This window comes from Xiphophorus hellerii, chromosome 3, assembly GCF_003331165.1.
Source record: "Xiphophorus hellerii strain 12219 chromosome 3, Xiphophorus_hellerii-4.1, whole genome shotgun sequence".
Classification (NCBI taxonomy): Eukaryota; Metazoa; Chordata; class Actinopteri; order Cyprinodontiformes; family Poeciliidae; genus Xiphophorus; species Xiphophorus hellerii.
In genome coordinates this window covers 31,377,463-31,397,796 of record NC_045674.1, presented here as the reverse complement: position 1 = coordinate 31,397,796, position 20,334 = coordinate 31,377,463, and the positions used below count along the sequence as shown (strand labels likewise).

The 20,334-nt window shown below is 40.3% G+C and overlaps 1 protein-coding gene across 1 annotated transcript in view; it reads left to right on the top strand.

The window, feature by feature from the left end:
* The first annotated feature begins 7,442 nt into the window (after nucleotides 1-7,442).
* znrf2b (zinc and ring finger 2b) overlaps nucleotides 7,443-20,334 on the top strand; it is a 29,143-nt gene continuing 16,251 nt past the window's right edge. Inside the window, exon 1 of the mRNA XM_032558888.1 lies at nucleotides 7,443-8,287. Within this exon, the coding sequence (XP_032414779.1) occupies nucleotides 7,879-8,287 (409 nt within the window). The 5' untranslated portion in view covers nucleotides 7,443-7,878. The remainder of the gene's footprint in view (nucleotides 8,288-20,334) is intronic.

Genomic DNA, 20,334 nt, shown 5'->3' with positions numbered 1-20,334 from the left:
GATAAAAATGAACATGGACTATTGGTATGGAATGAATATATAAGATAAAATAAGAGGTGGCACTATGAGTGGAGTGGAGTGATGTCAGTCAACTGTTGGAGCATTTTACCATCAATAAACCAATAGTTGAAGATCACCAAGCACTGATTAGTTAGTGTCTACATTCATATTCAATCAATTAGAATATATGTTCTAATAAGGCTCATTTGTCAGAATAAAAGTTTCTTTCAAAAATAATAACCTTTATGGGGGTTTTAAACATTATTCTCTTTAAACACACACTTCTGTAGTGAGAATGTTTCCATTGTAATATTCCAATCTTCACTGACATTTTTTTTGTCAAGTGTAAGCAGAAAATTATCAGAAAATAAAAGCTGGAAAACATCAATGTATGGATTTTTTAAATTTAACTTAGTGGAAAAAACACATCTTGGAAACATCAGCATGAGCAAACACCAAACCCAAAACCCCCACTTGATTTATTTTTCAGCACTTGCTTGAACTCAGCCAAAGCAGACACAACCAAAGGACTTATGATGTATAAATGATGTAACATCGTGCTGTTATGTGATGCAACATAAAGTCCCACTTCTGTTATGATCAGGTGCTGATGATGGGGGTAAGAGAGAATTAAAACTGTGAAATACTGTGAATCACGTCAGCCAAAAATCCTGCTCTGGAATCCTTTCGAACGTAGAAAATCATCCTTATCGGATCCCTCTACCTCATCTTACTCCTTCTTTCTTTTCAACTGCAGTGTATATTATTACACAATGAATAGTGACTTTATAAAGCTACTCTCACCCAGAATATACCAGCAGTTATGGATTTAACTTAAATCTGAGCTCCTTTTTAAATTACTGACAGAGAAATAAGATTTGTTATTGTAAGACCCGTTAAACTATCCACTGCTGCATGTTGCTCTTTTTACATGAGGTCGAAAGAAAAATAAGAAATGCAATCTACAACAATATAGTAGTGTATATTTTTTTTGTCTGTGCTTTCCTTATGTTTTGCGATGTGGTGTTACTGCGGGGGTGTGGATCTTCCCAGCTGTGGCTCACAAGTCTTCAAACCAGTATGCAGATGAGTTAAAATGCAAAATCCAGGTTTTTACAATGCAAAAAATAAAGACCATAACAAAAACTTCATAGGGGCAGTATTATATATTTTCTAGTCACAGTGTCATTTTATAGCACAATCAGGTAACTGTAGTTGTTAAAAAAATAGCTATACATATATATATATATATATACAGTATATACTGTATATATATATATACAGTTTATATATACTGTATATATATATAAAATATGACTTAAAAGCAATTTGACGCCTTGAAATTGGGCCTCTGTCTCATTAAAAACTCCTGCTTTTTCTGAAACTCTGTCTTCAGGGAGTCACCATGGCTCCATTAACCCTTTAACAAAGTTTTTACCAGCGTTGCTCTTAGAATAGCTTGTACAATGAGCTCAGCAGTGTTTGCTAATTGCTCCTGACTAGTCTGAAGGAGCTAAGTGGAGGATTCGGGGATGGCTGCTCTTTGAGGTCGAAGCTCCAAAGCTTGGAAACTACATCTCTGTGGGGGAGCTTCATCCTCAAAGGCTGGGCTAGCTTCACCCAGGTATTTTGCACAGCTTAATGGTTGTCATGGAGATTAAAAGATTTCTCAAACATGCATGAAAGAATCAAGGCAACACTCCAGGTATGTTTGTGATGAGGGAATAAAAATATAATGATGCAAAGCTCAAAAAGTTATAATACTGTCCCATTAAAAACTTGTCTCAATAATGTAACATGCATTCTGTACAATTTAAGTGAAAAATCTCATAGAAGGGAAAAAAGTTTTAATAGCTCTTGTTGCTTAAATCACACTAAAACATCAAATTAAAACATTATTGAAGCACTTTTTGATTTATTTTTAACATTCAGACTTTGTTTGGTTTGGTCATATCTGTGATTGTCTGAGCCTACAGGATCTAAATAGTCTATGGTAACTGATGGAACCATGATTGTTGCTCAAACAAATGAAGGTTTTGGAGTGGCCTAGTCAAAGTCCAGATTTAATTTTCGGATTGTGTGACTTGACCTTCAACAAGCTCTTGCTGGAAAAGACAGGCCAAATTTCCAATCACATTTCCAAGAGAAAAGTTACAAGAAATTCAAAGTTTAGAACTTAATTCTTAAAGAATGGTTGCAGAAGTAAGCTGTATTGTTCCACCATGGAGAAAAAAGAAAGGAATAAACCTTAAAAAACAACATTTAAAAACTCAGATGACAAAGTTTTAAGAGGGTTCATGTAAATACTATTTACTTTTCATTTAGATTTTTTTTAAGTTTCCAGCTGAGAAGCTTGAAGATGTTCAAACCTGAGTGTGCAGACAGTCAGCATGTTCAGACTAACATGCTGGGTCAGACTGAACTGGGGCGTTCAGACTTTCTGACTGGATCGCAGTGTTGGCAAACACAAAGAGATTCTGTGATTCTGATTAGATTTTCAAGTAAAATGAAGTGAAACCAGAAAGCAGGCACAGTGAGCTGCCAGGTTACACACCTCAGGATGTTACACGTGCAGACCTCATTCATGTCTGTCTCAGCTGTTGCTCAGCCAATGAAATGAGCTGCTTCGTTATCTGAACAGAGGACCAATAGAAGAGCCCCACGAGCAGAACTGAGCTGAAACTCTCAAAGCGGCTAAGACTTCATGTGACATTTGGATGCATGATGTCTGTGAGTGGATTCATCAAAGTTTTGACATCATATGACTGATTCAGTTTCTAGCCCAACTTTATGTTGTTTATTTTGGGATTCCCTAATGTATGTGTCTTAATAATAGAAGATATACAGGGGTTGGACAATGAAACTGAAACACCTCTCATTTTAGTGTGGGAGGTTTCATGGCTAAATTGGACCAGCCTGGTGGCCAATCTTCATTAATTGCACATTGAACCAATAAGAGCAGAGTGTGAAGGTCCAATTAGCAGGGTAAGAGCCCAGTTTTGCTCAAAATATTGCAATGCACACAACATTATGGGTGACATACCAGAGTTCAAAAGAGGACAAATTGTTGGTGCACGTCTTGCTGGCGCGTCTGTGACCAAGACAGCAAGTCTTTGTGATGTATCAAGAGCCACGATATCCAGGGTAATGTCAGCATACCACCAAGAAGGACGAACCACATCCAACAGGATTAACTGTGGACGCAAGAGGAAGCTGTCTGAAAGGGATGTTCGGGTGCTAACCCGGATTGTATCCAAAAAACATAAAACCACGGCTGCCCAAATCACGGCAGAATTAAATGTGCACCTCAACTCTCCTGTTTCCACCAAAACTGTCCGTCGGGAGCTCCACAGGGTCAATATACACGGCCGGGCTGCTATAGCCAAACCTTTGGTCACTCATGCCAATGCCAAACGTCAGTTTCAATGGTGCAAGGAGCGCAAATCTTGGGCTGTGGACAATGTGAAACATGTATTGTTCTCTGATGAATCCACCTTTACTGTTTTCCCCACATCCGGGAGAGTTACGGTGTGGAGAAGCCCCAAAGAAGCGTACCACCCAGACTGTTGCATGCCCAGAGTGTAGCATGGGGGTGGATCAGTGATGGTTTGGGCTGCCATATCATGGCATTCCCTTGGCCCCATACTTGTGCTAGATGGGCGCGTCACTGCCAAGGACTACTGAACCATTCTGGTTCAAACATTGTATCCTGAAGGAGGTGCCGTGTATCAGGATGACAATGCACCAATACACACAGCAAGACTGGTGAAAGATTGGTTTGATGAACATGAAAGTGAAGTTGAACATCTCCCATGGCCTGCACAGTCACCAGATCTAAATATTATTGAGCCACTTTGGGATGTTTTGGAGGAGCGAGTCAGGAAACATTTTCCTCCACCAGCATCACGTCGTGACCTGGCCACTATCCTGCAAGAAGAATGGCTTAAAACCCCTCTGACCACTGTGCAGGACTTGTATATGTCATTCCCAAGACGAATTGACGCTGTATTGGCCGCAAAAGGAGGCCCTACACCATGCTAATAAGTTATTGTGGTCTAAAACCAGGTGTTTCAGTTTCATTGTCCAACCCCTGTAAATGAGCAATTTAATGAGTTTAGATCAAGGAGTGTGCTGGCCTGAGTGGTACCACTATGAACTTTGCTAGATCAAGGTGAAAAAATACCAGCTGCCCCAGACCCCTGTGTTTCCCTGGGGTCTGGAGAGGGTTAGAACAGGTACTCAAACAATGTACTTAAGTAAAAGTACAAATAAACAGACAAAAATGAACATTAGTAAATGTAAAAGTACCACATTAACATTTTTCCTTGCGTGAATACTAAAAGCATTAAAAGTAAAAGTACTTGTTCAATGTATAACCTACTGGCTATAACATTAAGTGCAGCTATTGTATTTCTATTTTCTATCATGTTCAAAATAAATAAATAAATAAATTTAGTTCATTTTAATGAACAATGCTGCAGATAAAGCATGTTTTATTGTGTTTACTCTCTGTGACAGTTTAGATTTAGATTTGTGATTCATCAGAATTTCAGGGACAGCCTGCGTCACTCTAGCAGTCCTTAACTAAAGTCATTTTCCATAAATTAGGATATTTATGAAAAGTTCATGCATTTCAGTAACTTAGCTCACAAGTTAAACACATCGTACACATTAATTATCCACAAACGGTTTTAAAGCTTTTATTTGTTAATGATGATGATTTGTCGTTTACAGCTAATGAAAACAACTTAATGCAGAACTGTGGGTCTAATGAAAAATATGTTTAATACCTGACTAGGTTGTTTTCAAAATCTGACACACGAGCCTCATTGGAACCCACATTCTAATTTATTGAATATGACTGTAAATTTTGATGTGAGATGGAGATAATTCAGATAACCAGGACGTGGAGTTAAACGTTACTGGGACATTCATGGCAGGAGACGCTGCCCTCTACTTTCCTGCAGTCCCGTGTCCCGTGTCCACTGAACACTGTGGTTCAGTGGACCAATTCCCCTCTTGCCATTGATTACTTTCAAACTAATGAACAAATCAAAAAGCAATACAACTTGAATGTAATGTGTAACACCACACCTTATAGAAAGGTAGTGAAGTAGAAGGTACAGATACTTTGCACAAAATGTAGTGGAGTAAATGTCAAAAGTACGGACAATTAAATATACTTAAGTGAAATACATATACATGAAAAGTCTACTTAAGTTCGCCACTGGTTAAACGTAGAGGAACCGTTAATTGAGAGTTGTGCATTTAGTTCTTCACCACAACAGAACAAATCAGTTCCTGCATTACAGCAGATGAAGTCCAATTCCACCTGACCCTTTTTTTATAGCTTCAAACTAAACAGTCAAGCACATACAGTCCAACTGATAAAGTTGGACTGTATGTAAGCATTATACGATGAAGTCAAGATCAGTTTATTATTCAAATTTGTGAAACTGATTTCTATCTAAAAAAAAACTCAGCAGATTGCATTGGGACACTGACTTGCAGCAATCAGTCCTCCTACATGAGTATGTAGCGACAGTGGACAATCACTTGCATTGTTTCGCTGACTTTACAGCAATCGCTCATACGTGGAGTGACAGCAGAAAGGAAAACTTCCCTTTAACAGGAAGTAACCTCCAGCAGCACCAGAACCTGGCTGAGTGTTAGCGTCCATCTGCTTACCACCCACACCACAAAAGGTAAATACCCTGTAGTGTGTAGCTTTATGAAGACCAGAGGTCTAAGTAAAGCTGATTCACACCATCGGTGTGAATTACAGTCACTCACACCGATGGTGGTGAGCTACAGCTGCCCTTAGGCAGGTGAGACTGCCATACATTGACACCACCGGGCCCTCTGACCACCAGCAGCAGCCAAGGTGGATTGAAGGGTCTTGTCCAAGGACACAACCAGTGAGGCAGACGGAGCAGGGATCGAACTGACAGCCCAGGGATTACAGGGCGAACTCCTACCCTGTCAAGACCCTATTGGAGTGTTATGTGGTGCATGATCAGGATGATGGAATGGGTGTCAAGGTGCCAGCACAGAATGCAGTTCACTGCCATCCTGTAGGAACAGGTTTGAGCTTGAAAAGCATGCATAAATAAAAAGGTTGAGTTACGAGTGTAAATCACACTCGTAACTCAACCACGTGTCCTCGTGAGCTGCAGGTGAACACTAAACACACAACTGACAGCAGTTCATGCATAGACTGCCTGTTATTGACGTTGCTGTGCTTACGTCATCAGACGTGTTTGTCCTTAGCAATCAAGTAACCAGAAATATACACTATTCTACATAACACAATCCCTCATGCTTTTCAAAATAAAAGCATGACATTTACTATTTAATAGGAAAAAGTGCTGCTTATGTATGGACAGATGAAAATTCACCCCGAATTAAATAGATTGTCGAGATTTTTAAAAGGTGGGGATTGTTTAGCAGTTATGAGCAATCAATACCTTACCCAAAGGAGGTTATTTTAGCGTCTTCTTTTTGATGAAACACATTTGTTTCCCAGCCAATCACAAGTCAGAATCGGACCAAGACCAAACCTTACATGTGCTCAGATGATGGATGTATGTATGGATGGATGGATCGATTTCATTGTTTCAGAACATGTTGAACTCTTTAAAAGAAAACTTAGCCTCTTCATCATTTAATCTTAAAAAATTGATATCCTGTAAAATGTAAGCAACAACAAACTAATTTGTTTGAGGAAAAAATGTGAAAACTAATAACCTACACACAGTTAGGTATGTGGTTTGTTGAACAACCTTTTGGTCTTTCTTCTTTGAAATTTTCCATTTTACAAATGTTCCTCAAATCTCTCAAATTGTTGACACCCTGGTGAGTCTCGTTTGATCAATTAAAAGTACCTTTTTAAAATAACAACCTATAAGCAGGTCTTAAACATGCTTTTCACTAAGCCCACATTTCTGTTTTTTAAAATAGTTTTACTTATCTGATTCAATACTCTCATTTTAAATGCCCTGTTTTCATTAGCTGTTAGCAGAAAGATCATCATAAGAAAAATAAAGGTATAAAATTCCTCATTCTTTGTGTCTATATAATGTGTTTCACCTGGTGATGGAGTTATAGAAATACATGTTTTTTATTATTATTAATATTTTAATTTATTTTATGTATCTGTATAGCTGTATCTAAGGGATGTTAATGAAAGAATTCCTGAAGATCTTACCGGGACGACTGAACTTTATCAGATTCTCTACCTTATTGAAAGTGAACCAAAATGTGGTTAAACAAAGTTTCAGAGGTTTTCATATGAAATAGAACAAATGTCACATTGTCTTGGTTTTACACCCAAAACCCTGGTAATTTAACAACTATTTGTGCATAACCTGTAACATAATGTGACATTGCATTTATTTTGAAGTGTCTCGACGGACGTTGACGTGAGTACCTCGAGCTTTGTCAGCACAAGTCTCCTTGGTGCCGCTGAGAAACGGTTTGCTTCAGACTTTCTCCTCCATCACTTCCTCCTGGGCAGCAATGTGCTGCCGGGGGGCGAGCTGCGAGGAGCCGGCCGCTCAAGTGCGATGCTGCAGCGGGCAGTGAGGAGCGCTTGGCCAGCTCAGACCAGGAGGGGACTCACGGTACCTGCAGCACGAGAGCAACAATGGTCACGGCGTCTAAACTTTCCCACGCATCACCAGCTGGAGTAACGGATGGCTGATCGAACTTCTCCCTGGCTGATGGGATCTTAGCAACGGACAGTTTTGTTTCTTTTGTTTTCTTCCAACACCTTTGTCCCGGTATAGATATCTGTCCCGGGCGGAAATCTGGCGCACTGTCCCGCTGCGGCTCGTAGACTGCCTCTTTAAATATCACAGCCAAACAGCGGAGGTTAACATGGGGGCGAAGCAGAGCAGCCCCTCGCCCAACTCTGCCGCTAACGGACGAACCAGAGCCTACTCCGGCTCGGACCTTCCGTCCTCTACTTCCAGCAGCGGCGGCAGGACCGCCGCAGCGGGGGCGGGGGGACGGTACCGAGCACACGGCGTGTCCAGAGCCAGTGGAGCCGCGTCCAACTCCGGTCACCCACACGGAGCCAGGCCCAGGTCCGCGGGGGTCGCCGGGGGTCCCGTCGCCAGAGCCCAGTCCGGCATCAGCATACCGAGCAGCGGCGGCGTCTACAGCTCACCGGAGTCCGGTGGCAGCAGCCCGGAGGAGGCGGCGGACAGGGACCGAAGAGGGAACGATGGTCATCGGCTGGTGATAGGATCATTACCCGCTCACCTGTCGCCTCACCTGTTCGGAGGTAAGTGGTGTGCTCTGTTGACGGCTCAGTGACCTGCGGTGACTCTGTTTACAGGCCGAGCGGTTCGGTCAGGTGTAGTTTAATTTACATGTCCACAGAGGAGGACACCCAACAAGTGTCCCGCAGATCATTTTACACAGCTAGGCTTGCCCAGGTTCTTATCCGAGGTCCAAGTTCCGTTCGGTTCTGTGTTTCCAAAATTAAGACTAAAGTTCTGCCCAAACAAAAGCCTTTCTTTACCAGACCTGCAAACTGAAGCCACCTTATTTTAAACCAGATTTTGCTGCCTTTAGAGGGCCTGTATGTTTAAAGTTTTTCTTCTTTGTTTTAATCTGTAGAATAAAAAAAGCTAATTTTAAAGCGTTTTCTAGACCATTACAGTTTAAAGGCTTCTATTCAGTTCATATTCCAAAAATAATTACCTTAATTAAGCCCGTCAGAATGACAAATAATGATGAGGGACTTCAGAAAATACCCTAGTCTGTAATTGTTGTAGAAACTCGACAACAACTTTACAAGTAAACATCTGTACAGTTAGGAATTATGTACTGTCATATTCTAAGTATTTTTTGTTCTTAAGTGAACCTATGAGCAGTGGAGGCTCTTCCAACAGGCAGGATGTGTTGGAGGTTTACAACAGTGATATCAGTGAAACTTCATAAATGTTCTCCAAAAGAACCAAACATCCCAGAACGTTTACTCAAACCTAGAGGAATAAAAAAAAAGAGATGAGAAAGTTTCAGGTTATCATAACATTTAATACATAACAAATGTCTGAATGACCAGGATGGGGCGCCCAGTGTTTGGCTGTGAGCAGAAGGAGGACACGGCGCTGTGCTGCTCCCCTGACTGTTCAACTGTTTAGTTCAGGTTTTATCTGGTTCCTAAAAGATCTGAAAATCAGCCTCTGTCTCCTCTTTCTCTGCTGTGAGAGAGAGAGCTGACTGACAGACCTGCCCACCAGGTCACATATGCATGTGTGTGCTGTTAAAGGTTACCCCCGCTGTTGTCTACTTATGAACTTTGTCGCTATATTAAGTGACTTTTCGGACCAAACAAAATCAGAATTGGCCAATTGGCCAGAAAACCGCAGTCGGTCACCTCTAATGGTTGTAACTGCAGCTGTTGTCCTGTCGGTGCTCGGAGTTGACCTGTTCCTCCACCTGACCACAGATTCTCAGTGTGGTCCAGATCTGAGGAGTGCCACAGGTCCATAGCATTTTGATTCTTGAGCCTCAGCATGCATCATGCTGAACAACCCACACATAATCGCCAACCTGGATTATGAAGAGGGCCACACATGGATTTTATGTGGATGCTTCACAGCTGGGGCCACACAGGAGTCATGGCAGCTGTCTCCTTCACTGCTTCTGGTGTGTACATAGTCTTCCTAGATTCAAGCTCTGTCCTTTGTCCGTCAGGAAAAAGTTTTCCCAGATATTCAGACCACAGGAAAGACGATCCTCCTGCCAAGCTTGAGCAAGCTCTGCACCGGTGGCACCACATTTCTGTAGTGCTAAGGATAAATCTTGTTGATGATCAAAGAAAAAAGTTTATTTGAGGTGAAATATTTTAAGTAACTGTTCCCTGTATCTGAGAAAATATCTGGATATGATTTGTAATGATGTCTGTTAATAATCAAAGTCGACTAAACATTTTTTAGCCTTTGTTTAGAGGATCTCAGTGTTTCAGTAGTTTTGTAGTTTTCTGGAAGTTTGTTCGAGAATAGTTGAGCATAAAAACTGAATGCTGACTTCTCTATGTTTGGGATGCAGAGGAAGGTTGAAACAACAGTACATCTTTAATGTATTGTGGCACTAAACCGTTCAGTGATTTCCAAACTAACGAAGTATTTTAAAGTCTATTCTCTGTGGACAGACTTCGGAACTGGGGTGAGAAATTTCTTCCAATAATATTGCAAGCAAAAACTAAATTAAAAAAATTTTAATGTGAAAAATAATTACTGTATTTTCCACACTATAAGGCGCACCTAAAAACCTTCAATTTTCTCAAAAGCCGACAGTGCGCCATATAATCCGGTGCGCCTTATATATGGACCAATATTGAGCCACAACAGGTCTCGCAACTACTACTATTGGTTAGTGTGGAGCAAGTGTGAGCATTTCTATTGGTCGGCACAAAGTTACAATTCCTGGTCAGCGCTCACCAGCAGAGACAGTGTGGCAAGACGCTGAAGGGAAGAGCAGAATCAATCCAGCCACAGTAAAAATATGTTCATGTATTGCCACACCAAAATAAAAATTAATCCCTGTTGTTCTGACACCGCATTTAGTTTGCATTTTTAAATGTGGAGTCTTTTGCTTTTGTTTTTTTCAAACAAAAACAAAAAAAAGGGTGAAGAGCTCGTATCTGTGTCAAGGCACCCTTAGAACTTCATTTTAACAAGAAACCTCTTTCTTTCATGTCAAAATGTAAAACAGGTTAAATGGAGATTGCATTAAATTCGAGCGTAGAAACGAAAAGAAGAATTTGCCTTTGTTTTTTTTTTTTAAAGAATAGACTCCATGTTCACCAACTCAAACTGAACTCAGTATTAGAACAACAGGGATTCAATATATGAACATACTGATGACTTAGTCACTAGCTAGGTTGCTAATAATGAGCTGAGAACATCATGCTACAACCTTGCTTGCGTTTAGAACACTCATAGTGTTTGGACTGCCTGTGAGGATCAACCCAGAGCAAAAACAAGTAAAGGAATTGTAAGCTCCTCCCCCTTTGTTCTGCAATCCGAGCTGCATGCTCTGAAAGGTTCTCACTACATGGACTGGTATGATGTGAAGTATACATTGCAGGCGGTTGTAAGTTTATTGCAGAGTGATGATTTGACAACCTGTAGTTTAGTACCACCAGGAGACTTGATTATCTATTTGTTAACCAACTTGCTCCAGTGTTTTATAATGGTCTGTAGTTTTATCCTTTCCACGTTCAGATGATGGATTGATCAGAGCTCTGGGAGATGTTCAAAGTTTTAGAACTTAATGCTGCTTTTAACTTCTCCACAACTTTCTCCCCACGGTGTTCCTTGATCTCCAGAGACAGAACAGCTGAGTGAAGGAAGTTAAATGACTGGATATTCTGTTAGGACATCAGAGTACAAAGGGCCTGAGAGTAAAATCATGTTTTGTTTGTCTACATAAAAAAAATAAATTAAGGCAATGAACCATTTTCCTTCCACCTCACAGCTTCATGTTGATCTTTTTTCACCCAGTAAAGGACATTAAAGTTTGTGGTTGTAACAGGACCGAATGTGAAAGGTTGCAAGTTTTGCTGTCAGTGAGAATCAGATGGAGCCTAACTTCAGTTCTGTTTTAATGTTTCAGCATTTATTTTCACATGTAAAAAAAAAAGATAAATGAAACCCAAATTCATTCTTTGGTGGTTTTATTGATTCAGTGAGCCTTACTTTCAGTCATACTGTGGTAAGAGAAATGTTTAGTTTAGAGACAGAGCTGATCAGGAAGGACATGAGTTTAAGTGGACCTTAAACTCAGGCTTCAGGTGCGTGTGTGTGTGTGGGTGTGTGACCTTTGATATGAGCAACACCTTTGAATTTCCTGCACATTTAAATAGGCATGCATTCAGTCAGAGGTTTCTCAGCACCCTGTCACACCAGGGCAAAGTATTTTTTAAATTCTTTTTATTATCTCTTTCCATCTTTTGGTTTGAACTGGCCGTATCCAACAAACCAAACAGGTTGGGCATGACTCAGCAGCTGAGAGCTCAATAATTAACATAAACTGCTAAGTTTCGGTCTTCTATAAAAGGTTTTATGACTAAATCAGTGATGTACACTCATGCAGTTAAACATGTTTGCAGATTTATCTCTTTATGTCCAGTAAGAATAAAGGATCTTACTTAAAAACCACTCAAGGAGCACCTGATGAACACTTTTCAAAATTTATTCTAAAACAAATTTAAATAAATAATTTAAATAAATTTAATAAATAATTTATTCTAAAATGGCTCTAAAGACATTTACCCCTGAGCATACAGATATTATGATATAATCACCTTTTCCCTTACATAATGAATAACATATTGCATTATGTCATAATTTGTTTCAATAAGCAGGCCAAACTAAAAAGAAAAAGCGTTGTGCAAATAGGCTAGCTTTGCTGCGTTCAGAGGAATTCAGGTAACGTGCGACTCAAAAGCAGATTTGGCCATTTGCCGATTGTTCAGCTGTGTGTGTTAGCACAATCCCAAGAAGGAAAGAAATCACCAATGACCTTACACAAGCAATTGTTGCTTCTCCTCGACCTCATGAGGCCATTTCCAAACAAATGAGATTATCCACAAGCCAAAAGCATTTAGGACAGCTGCCAAGAGACCAAGGAGTGAAGATTCCTTACAAATTCAGGCAAGGGATCCAACTGTTCAAGGTTCAGAGAACTTTAAAAGAACCCAAGGAGTCCTTTTCAGACTCTACAGCCCCAGGTTCTGTGTTCACAACATGTGAGCAAGAGGACAGTAATGTTTTGATCCGTTTTGGCCGGATCCACAAACAATTGACAAGAGGCTCTATGTTGGACGTTTTTAGAAACTTCACGTGAATCGTGTCCGTACGCAAACCAAAAACATCTGGAAACAGTTACGTCATATTGTGCTTACCCGATTTTCACTTGCACATAGCATAATAACAATGGCGGACCTCTACTTTCTGTTTGTACTGCTGCACAAACAGCAGTACAAGGTAGTTATTATTCTGTTATTAAAGCAAAATTTGCTCATTGTGGAATATTGAGCAAATTAATATTGCTCAATATTAATTTGTAGCCTGTGTCTTTGTGCACAAAGACACAAGTTACATTCATACAGCAGGCAATTCCACCCAAATCAGATTTTTTTGCTCAATTTTGACCCATATTCAACTTTATCGTGGCAGTCTGAATAACCAAAAAACCCAGAAAAATAATCCAATCTGTGCCGCTTCCATATGGTACTAAATTGGTTATATACCCAATACTTTTCAAAGCGTCTGCAGTCTGAATGGTCATGTGACAATTTATCCAACTTTTACATCACTGACGTGAGACCAGAAGACATAAGCAGTGGCTGAAAATATGATTATGAAATTATGAACGAAGACTGTGACAGTGAAGCACATCACATCACAATCCCATTACTCTTGGTTCTGACGACACATTCACCAGACTTCAGTTCTCCTCAAATGGCCATTACTAGTCGTTATGTTTTCTTTTTATTATCTAAAAGCGATCTGTAGATGATGGCATCCATTATTACTTCCATAAATAGTTTGCTGATGTGTAACATCAATGTTTTTGTTCCTCGCATGAGGGGTCATAAACCTTTCACACAAGCCTGAATGACGGATGAACAAAAATGCAAAAAAAAAAAAAAAGGATTTTAGCAATTTTTTTGCTAAAATTCTCAATCTGAATTGAGCATTAGCACTTGCTGTTTGAACATAGACATAGATTACATAAGCAAGATCACATGTGTAACCTCAGAAGGGTTACAATAACACAGCTCTGGATATAAATGTACACAAAGTTTCACCGCCCCCTACAGGCCTGGCATATGCAGTGCTATTTGCATTTCTTCTGTCCACAGAGAGGTTTCATTCCACAGTTGTGTGAATGGGATATGATCACAAAAACAGTATAGCAGTTGGATTGTTTTTTTGTATTCTGTTGGCATATTCTGCGTGGAAAGTATACTTTTATTTTGCGTTGTGCCTCAACTAGCCCTCTTAGCATGGCCATGAGTAATCAATAAGTGGAACATGACCAAACCTCAGTTCAGTTATCAGCGAAGATCAGTCTGTAGGCATTTTTCAGTTTCCACAGTAAATGTTGGAGTTTAGAAAGAAAACTGCAGGTGCTGCTGTGTGTTTCTTACTGTCTGTAGAATGAGAACATGTTCTTGTTTTGAGTAGAAATAAAGAATACAGTGTGCCCAATTACTGTGGGAATAAACACCGTTCTAAGAATCTTGAGCTTTCACTCACTTCTACAAACACAGCTGTCTTTCTGAACTGTATAATCTCTCAGTGCACCTTAGTTTATATGCATCTGGTCAGTTTTCTTCATCCAACTCAGTGGTTCCCAAAGATTTTCTTCTGGGCCCCCCCAGTGGTTCCCAAGGATTTTCTGGGCCCCCCTATGGATTACAATAAAATTCCCCCATAAAAAGAAAAAGAAAATCAACTCGGTACACACATCGTTCAACCAGACATAAACCTATACACATATTTTGTTTTCAAACTCCACTGAAGTTTATTTCACCCTTCAGGTTGCAACAAAACACACTACAAACCATCTTTACAGTGAAACACTTTTATGTAACTTTTTTTTTTTTTTTTTCATTTATCCATACCGCTTCCCGCACCCCCCCAACAATTTCACTGCGCGCCCCACACTTTGGGAACCACTGATCTAACCTAACATTCAGCATGTGATTCAGTCATGGTATTGTTCCAAACCGCCTACATTACCAAGAACAATCAAACTTCAATAACCTGATAAACATTTTAATTTGTGAGTTGTATAAAGCAGCAAAGCTTTTTCACTTGTAAAACACCAGAATCTAGTAAAGTTTCAGTCTTCATCATGAAAAGGTTACGACTTTGTTCCAACTCTATCCTGTGCAAACTGATGGAACATGGAGGCCCATGTTGGAGAAAGTGTTGGAGTAATTTGAACTTGGCATGGTGCTTTGTGTTCTTGGATTTCTGGGCTGATGCAGTCGGAAAGAATCATCCACACAATCTATAATATCTGTGTGTTTGTGCAGTGATAACTTGAAGTTATGCTGCAACTATTAATGTTACAGTCTTAATAACCATGACCCCTGACCCCTGAGAACTTTAGAAAAGCATTGTCCAGGGCCTTTTTTGTCCAGGCTGACAAAAAAATCTCACCCATTTTTTTGTCACACAGAGCGCGATCTGATAACTTTAATGACGATGTAGTACTTGGAGATCCTGGCTGATTCCAGACCAAGACTTGGCGATCATTACATAGAGCTGATCACCAAGTAGAAGATTTGATCACTATGATATGGATAAAGGTTTTTTCTTTTGATTATTGGGAACTTTTGTTTTACTATATTTAAATAAAAATACTATCAATAATATTGTTCTACTCTTTCTGTGATGTAATTGTTTTTTCATTGTTTTGTTAGAGAGGTAACAGTCCTATTTCCTGTTTTGAATCATTATTTTTAGCAGAAGGGACCGTCTCTTCCCTCTCCAGACCAGACCAGTTATTAAAAACCAGTGAGGAGGTAAAACAATGCCTGATTTATATATGCATGTTTTTAAAGTTAACTTTATTCTATTAAGTTTCTTGGTGTCATTATTGCCCATGTGTCTAACAGAGTGGGGAATCAACAGTGTCCTGCTTGGGAAAAGCCCTGCAGGTCAGTGTGAGGCCTGTTGGGAATGATGAGCTATGGTGGAGTCAGTATTAGTTAGCTGCAATCTGTCCTGATGAGATAAGCTTGTGGCAGCTTAACCTGACTTCCTAGTATCTCCTGCTAAGGGCCTTTAGCTGGACACCAAAGGCTCATTTCTTACGTATTTGTTTCCAGTTTGCTCCCTAAATTGAAAGTTACAAAATTGCACCTTTTCTCCTTCCACTGTGGCATCCAGCCATCTGGAAAGGTTCGGTAGAGACAACTTCCACGTTTGAGCTGTTGAATTTGTTATGTTTTTGAATGAGATCCTCTTCTGCAATGCTGTTGGAAAGTTTGTCCAATCAGTTGTGGTCATCTGTCTTAAGAGCAATCATGAACTACATGTTCGAGCAAAACTGCCTAAATCGGTTTGCAGTGTCCAAGTTGCATGACGAAAATCACGTAATTTTGATCTCAGCCTCATGTCTTCCACCTCTTTTTACCGCAGCCTTTCTGCATAACTTTTCACCCCCATCTGCATGCAAAACTATTATATGATTAGTCAGAATCGTGGTTAGTTATGTGGAAACCAGCTCCATAGTTTTGAGGCGCAATTGTCCGAAGCCATAAGGAAGTACAATTGTTTGACACCAACACTGAACAGCCCTCTTGATTCTGGTCCGATGTAGCGGAACTTGTGGACCGTGATGGGTGTGTTCAAAAACCAGTGTCCTGCAATTATGTGACGGTTGGACTTCGGTCTGACCATGCTGGGCCCTCTGCAACATTCACACAAATAAAGAAGTCACATGATCTCATGCAGTCACATGACTGCTTTTAGTTTTTCCTCATGTTTTGCTGTTCACCTTTAGTGTTCCATCAGCTGAAGGTGGGAGTTGTGACCTTATCTGGGAGACAGTGGCGTGATTAGAAGGCTTGCCTCTTATTTGCAGCTTAAACGAGGTGCATAGTGCCAGAACTACTTTACTAGTGAAGATTTAAATCTGCATGAGACATCAGCAAATATAAATAAGTGGTTATTATTATGAGGAATTTAAAGCACAGAAATGATACAGTTGAAAATGTCAGTGTTTCAGAACACTTTTATACTGGAAAACTAGATTGTTAGTCCGAATTTTTTTTAAGGGTTTATTGGCTCTAGTGGCCTTAATTTGTTAGTGAATTGACAGGAAAGTGGGTAATGAGAGAAGATGAAGACATGTGACAACAGTCACCAGGCCGGGAATTGAACCTGTGATGTCTGCGTCAAGGACTAAGGCCTCCATATGTGGGCTGTGCTTTAAACCTGCGCCACCACAGCACCCCCAGTCAGAATCTTTTTAAGACTTGAGTTCAGTTGATGAGAATTAAAAAAAACTAAAGTTAGTGGAATTACTTTGATATATTCTGTTCTTACTGTATTTCAGGGCTTAAGAGTTTGTCTTGTAACTGATTTTATGCTGTCCCTCTCTTAATAACTTGCGTCACTAAATGAGAAGACAAACTTGTTGTCGTCATTGTTTTAAATCGGGGCTTAACAGTGATGAAGGTCATGTTTTGGGTCCACTTTTTGGAATGTGTTTTTCCATTAACCAGGAGGTGTATTTTAGTCTCCCAGTGCTGTGTTTGTGTATGATGCTAATATTTACTGAGAGGAGACAAAGATCCTGACTCAGGTAGGCATCTGGGCTGGGCCACATTAGGTAGACATGCCTTGTTCATGTGGCTGAGAGCACATTTATTCAAACCTCTCCCCACATTCTACTTACTCTTTCACACTTCCCCCTGAAGTGCAGGTGCCAGTAATATCAATTATATGTGAATGATTGTCTGCTCTAATATCAGCACAGTAACCCTCTGCTGTACTAAGGTACAGTATTAATAAGGTAATACCAGTTATTTTGGACTGACTTTCTGTGCAGTTTCCTTCTCTATAGTAGACAGATCTCCTCTCACTGTCAGATTGTTGGAAAGGTAAATAAATTCACAGCTTGTCAGACATTCAGCTTCTGTTTCAGCTGATTTAAGCAGTTTTAACCAATCAAAGTTAAAATGTTCATATCGGACTGATATATTTCTGAATGTTAACAGGGTGCAATGTTAAAGTACAGAGGAGTTTAACAGGCAGATCGAAGAAATAAATTCAGGGACCCGTATGTTGTTAAAACGAGAAACCTTGTCATTTTAAGGAAATATAAGACTCAGTATAAATGGATATATATTTCATTTAAACCAAAATGTGTTCTTGTTTAAACGAGAAAGATCGTAACATTGAAACACCACCTCTTGAGTGTCATTCAAAAGTAACAGAGTCAAAATACATATTAACAGTGCTGCTTGACTTGCTATCGGTTGGCCTTTTGTAAAGGAGACGATTCTGGAACACCATTTATTTTCCTTGGCACTGATTGGCTGTACTTGGTTTGGAATATATTTATGCATATTAAGGAATATTTGATATTTGAATTGTTGAATTAGGCAGTTTTAAGCATTTCTAGAGGTGGTCTCACGTATTCGCAGATTACTTGTGGGTGTGCATTAAATCACACCCACACATGTTTATTAATACTGCAGGGAAGGAAAGTATGACCCATACTCGGAGTTAGCCCATTAACCAATTTCGTTGTGTGTTTTTTGCTTTTTTTTATTTTTTTTAACTTTTGTATAAAATTTTAATAACTAGCAATTGAAAGGTGTGACTTCTGTTTGTAATAAAATTATTTAAAAAAGGTAACTGGGTCTTGATTTTAAAGCTGTTTAATACAGCTTATATTAAGCATCTGTTTAAAACTGTTTTAATACAGCCTAATACAACTGTATTAAAGAAAGGAAGAAAAGATAGTGTCTTCCATCTTTTTGTGAGTCGAGCTCTTCCAAACTGCAGGCCGACTGCAGAGAAACGAGGTGATTTAATTGGCCCAGGAGGGTGACCTGCTCCTTGCTCCAGCTACTTTTCACTCCGAGATTCTGCCTAGCCATGAGGAAAACTAAAGTTCATACAGAAAGGATCGGGAGTCGTTCAGCTCCTCCTGATGTCTGTGTGTGCTTCCCTGAGTTATAGAATGAAGGGCTGCCATGCAGTGTGGATGGTCAGTGAACTGATCAATACGATAGTAATTCATAAATCCCATTTAATAGCATGAAGTGGAAGATGTGCTGATTCAGGAGCTGCAGCAGTACCCACAGTAAAGGACTGTGGGTAATAAACATGGAGCCCTGGGATGCTCTCCAAGCTGCAGATTAAATGCTGAGCGGTCATAAACAGGTGGAAGTCTGGGTAATAGTCTGGGTAATAGTGTGAAGTTTGTAATCACTGAAGGAGAAAAATTATCATTTTTGTCAGCTGGGAGTTTTTCACGTTCAGTTGTCTTGTCATGCTTTAAAACAAAATGCTCCAGCCCCATGATCCTGCTTACTCACTTCATTCACGTATCCCACAAATTCACAGTCATATTTGACCTATTGGGCTCTCCATGCCAAGATCTTCAGTCTGCATTGTAGGCGTTTGCAGCTGAGTCATGAGGCAGCTCATATGGTTGTCCTCTCCAGTTCTGACTGGAGATCCTGTGATGCGATTGGTCAGTTCTCAGGCTTAAAACAGAACAACTTCCCCTCCAGGTCGAGATCAGTCTCTTGCTCAGGAAAAGGAGTACCGTTATCTTGTTGTCATGTCTACAACCTATGTCGGCTGCCCTGGTCCCTCATGGTGAAAATGGAACTAAGCCGAAAGTTGTTTATTTTAGAGTCTCTCCTACACTTCCAGAACTCACTGGAGACACTTTAAATCCCTTTTAGTCTTGGAGCACCTTGGCATTCCCAGGGTTATTTAAAAAAAGTTGGTAGGTAGATGGAGGTTTGGCTTCAGGTCTTCCATCCTATGTGGACTCTCCAGCATGTCCTGGGTCTCTCTCTGGGTTTCCTTCCAGTGGGATGTGCCTCGAACACCTCACCAGGGAGGCATCTGAGGGACCTGAACTGGCTTCTCTCAACATGGAGAAGCAGTGGCTGAGTCACTTCCAGATGACTGATCTTCTTACCCTATAACTAAGGATGAGAAGTCACTACAGCTGGTTGCCTTTGGTCACCAAAGCTCATGACCTTATAGGATGATAGGAAAGTCGATCAACCGGTAAATCGAGAGCTTTGCTCTTGACTCAGCTCTCTCCTTACCACGACAGACAATCCGCCTATCAATCTCCCTCTCCATTTTCCCCTCATTTGTAAACAAGTCTCCAAGAAAGTCCTACATCCAGCAGATGTAGGACTTTTCTCCTATCCAGAGAAGGCACTCTGCCCTTTTCTGGCTCAAGACTGACTCAAGATTTGGAGGCACTGATCCTCATCCCGGCCACTTAACACTCGGCTGTGAACTGCTCCAGCAAAAACTGGAGATGCCGACCTGATGAAGCTAATAGAACCACTTCATCTGCAAATAGCAGAGATGTGATCCTAAGGCCACCAAATCAGTTCCTATCAACACCTCGGATGCCTTGAATTTCTTCCATAAATGATATGAACTGATTCGGTGACAAAGGGCAACCTTTTCGGACTCCAACTCTCACTGGAAACGAGCCAGACTTACTGCTGGCATTGCAACCCAAGCTCTGACACTGGTCACACAAGGACCTAACAGTCCATATCAAAGGATCTGGTACCCAATACTC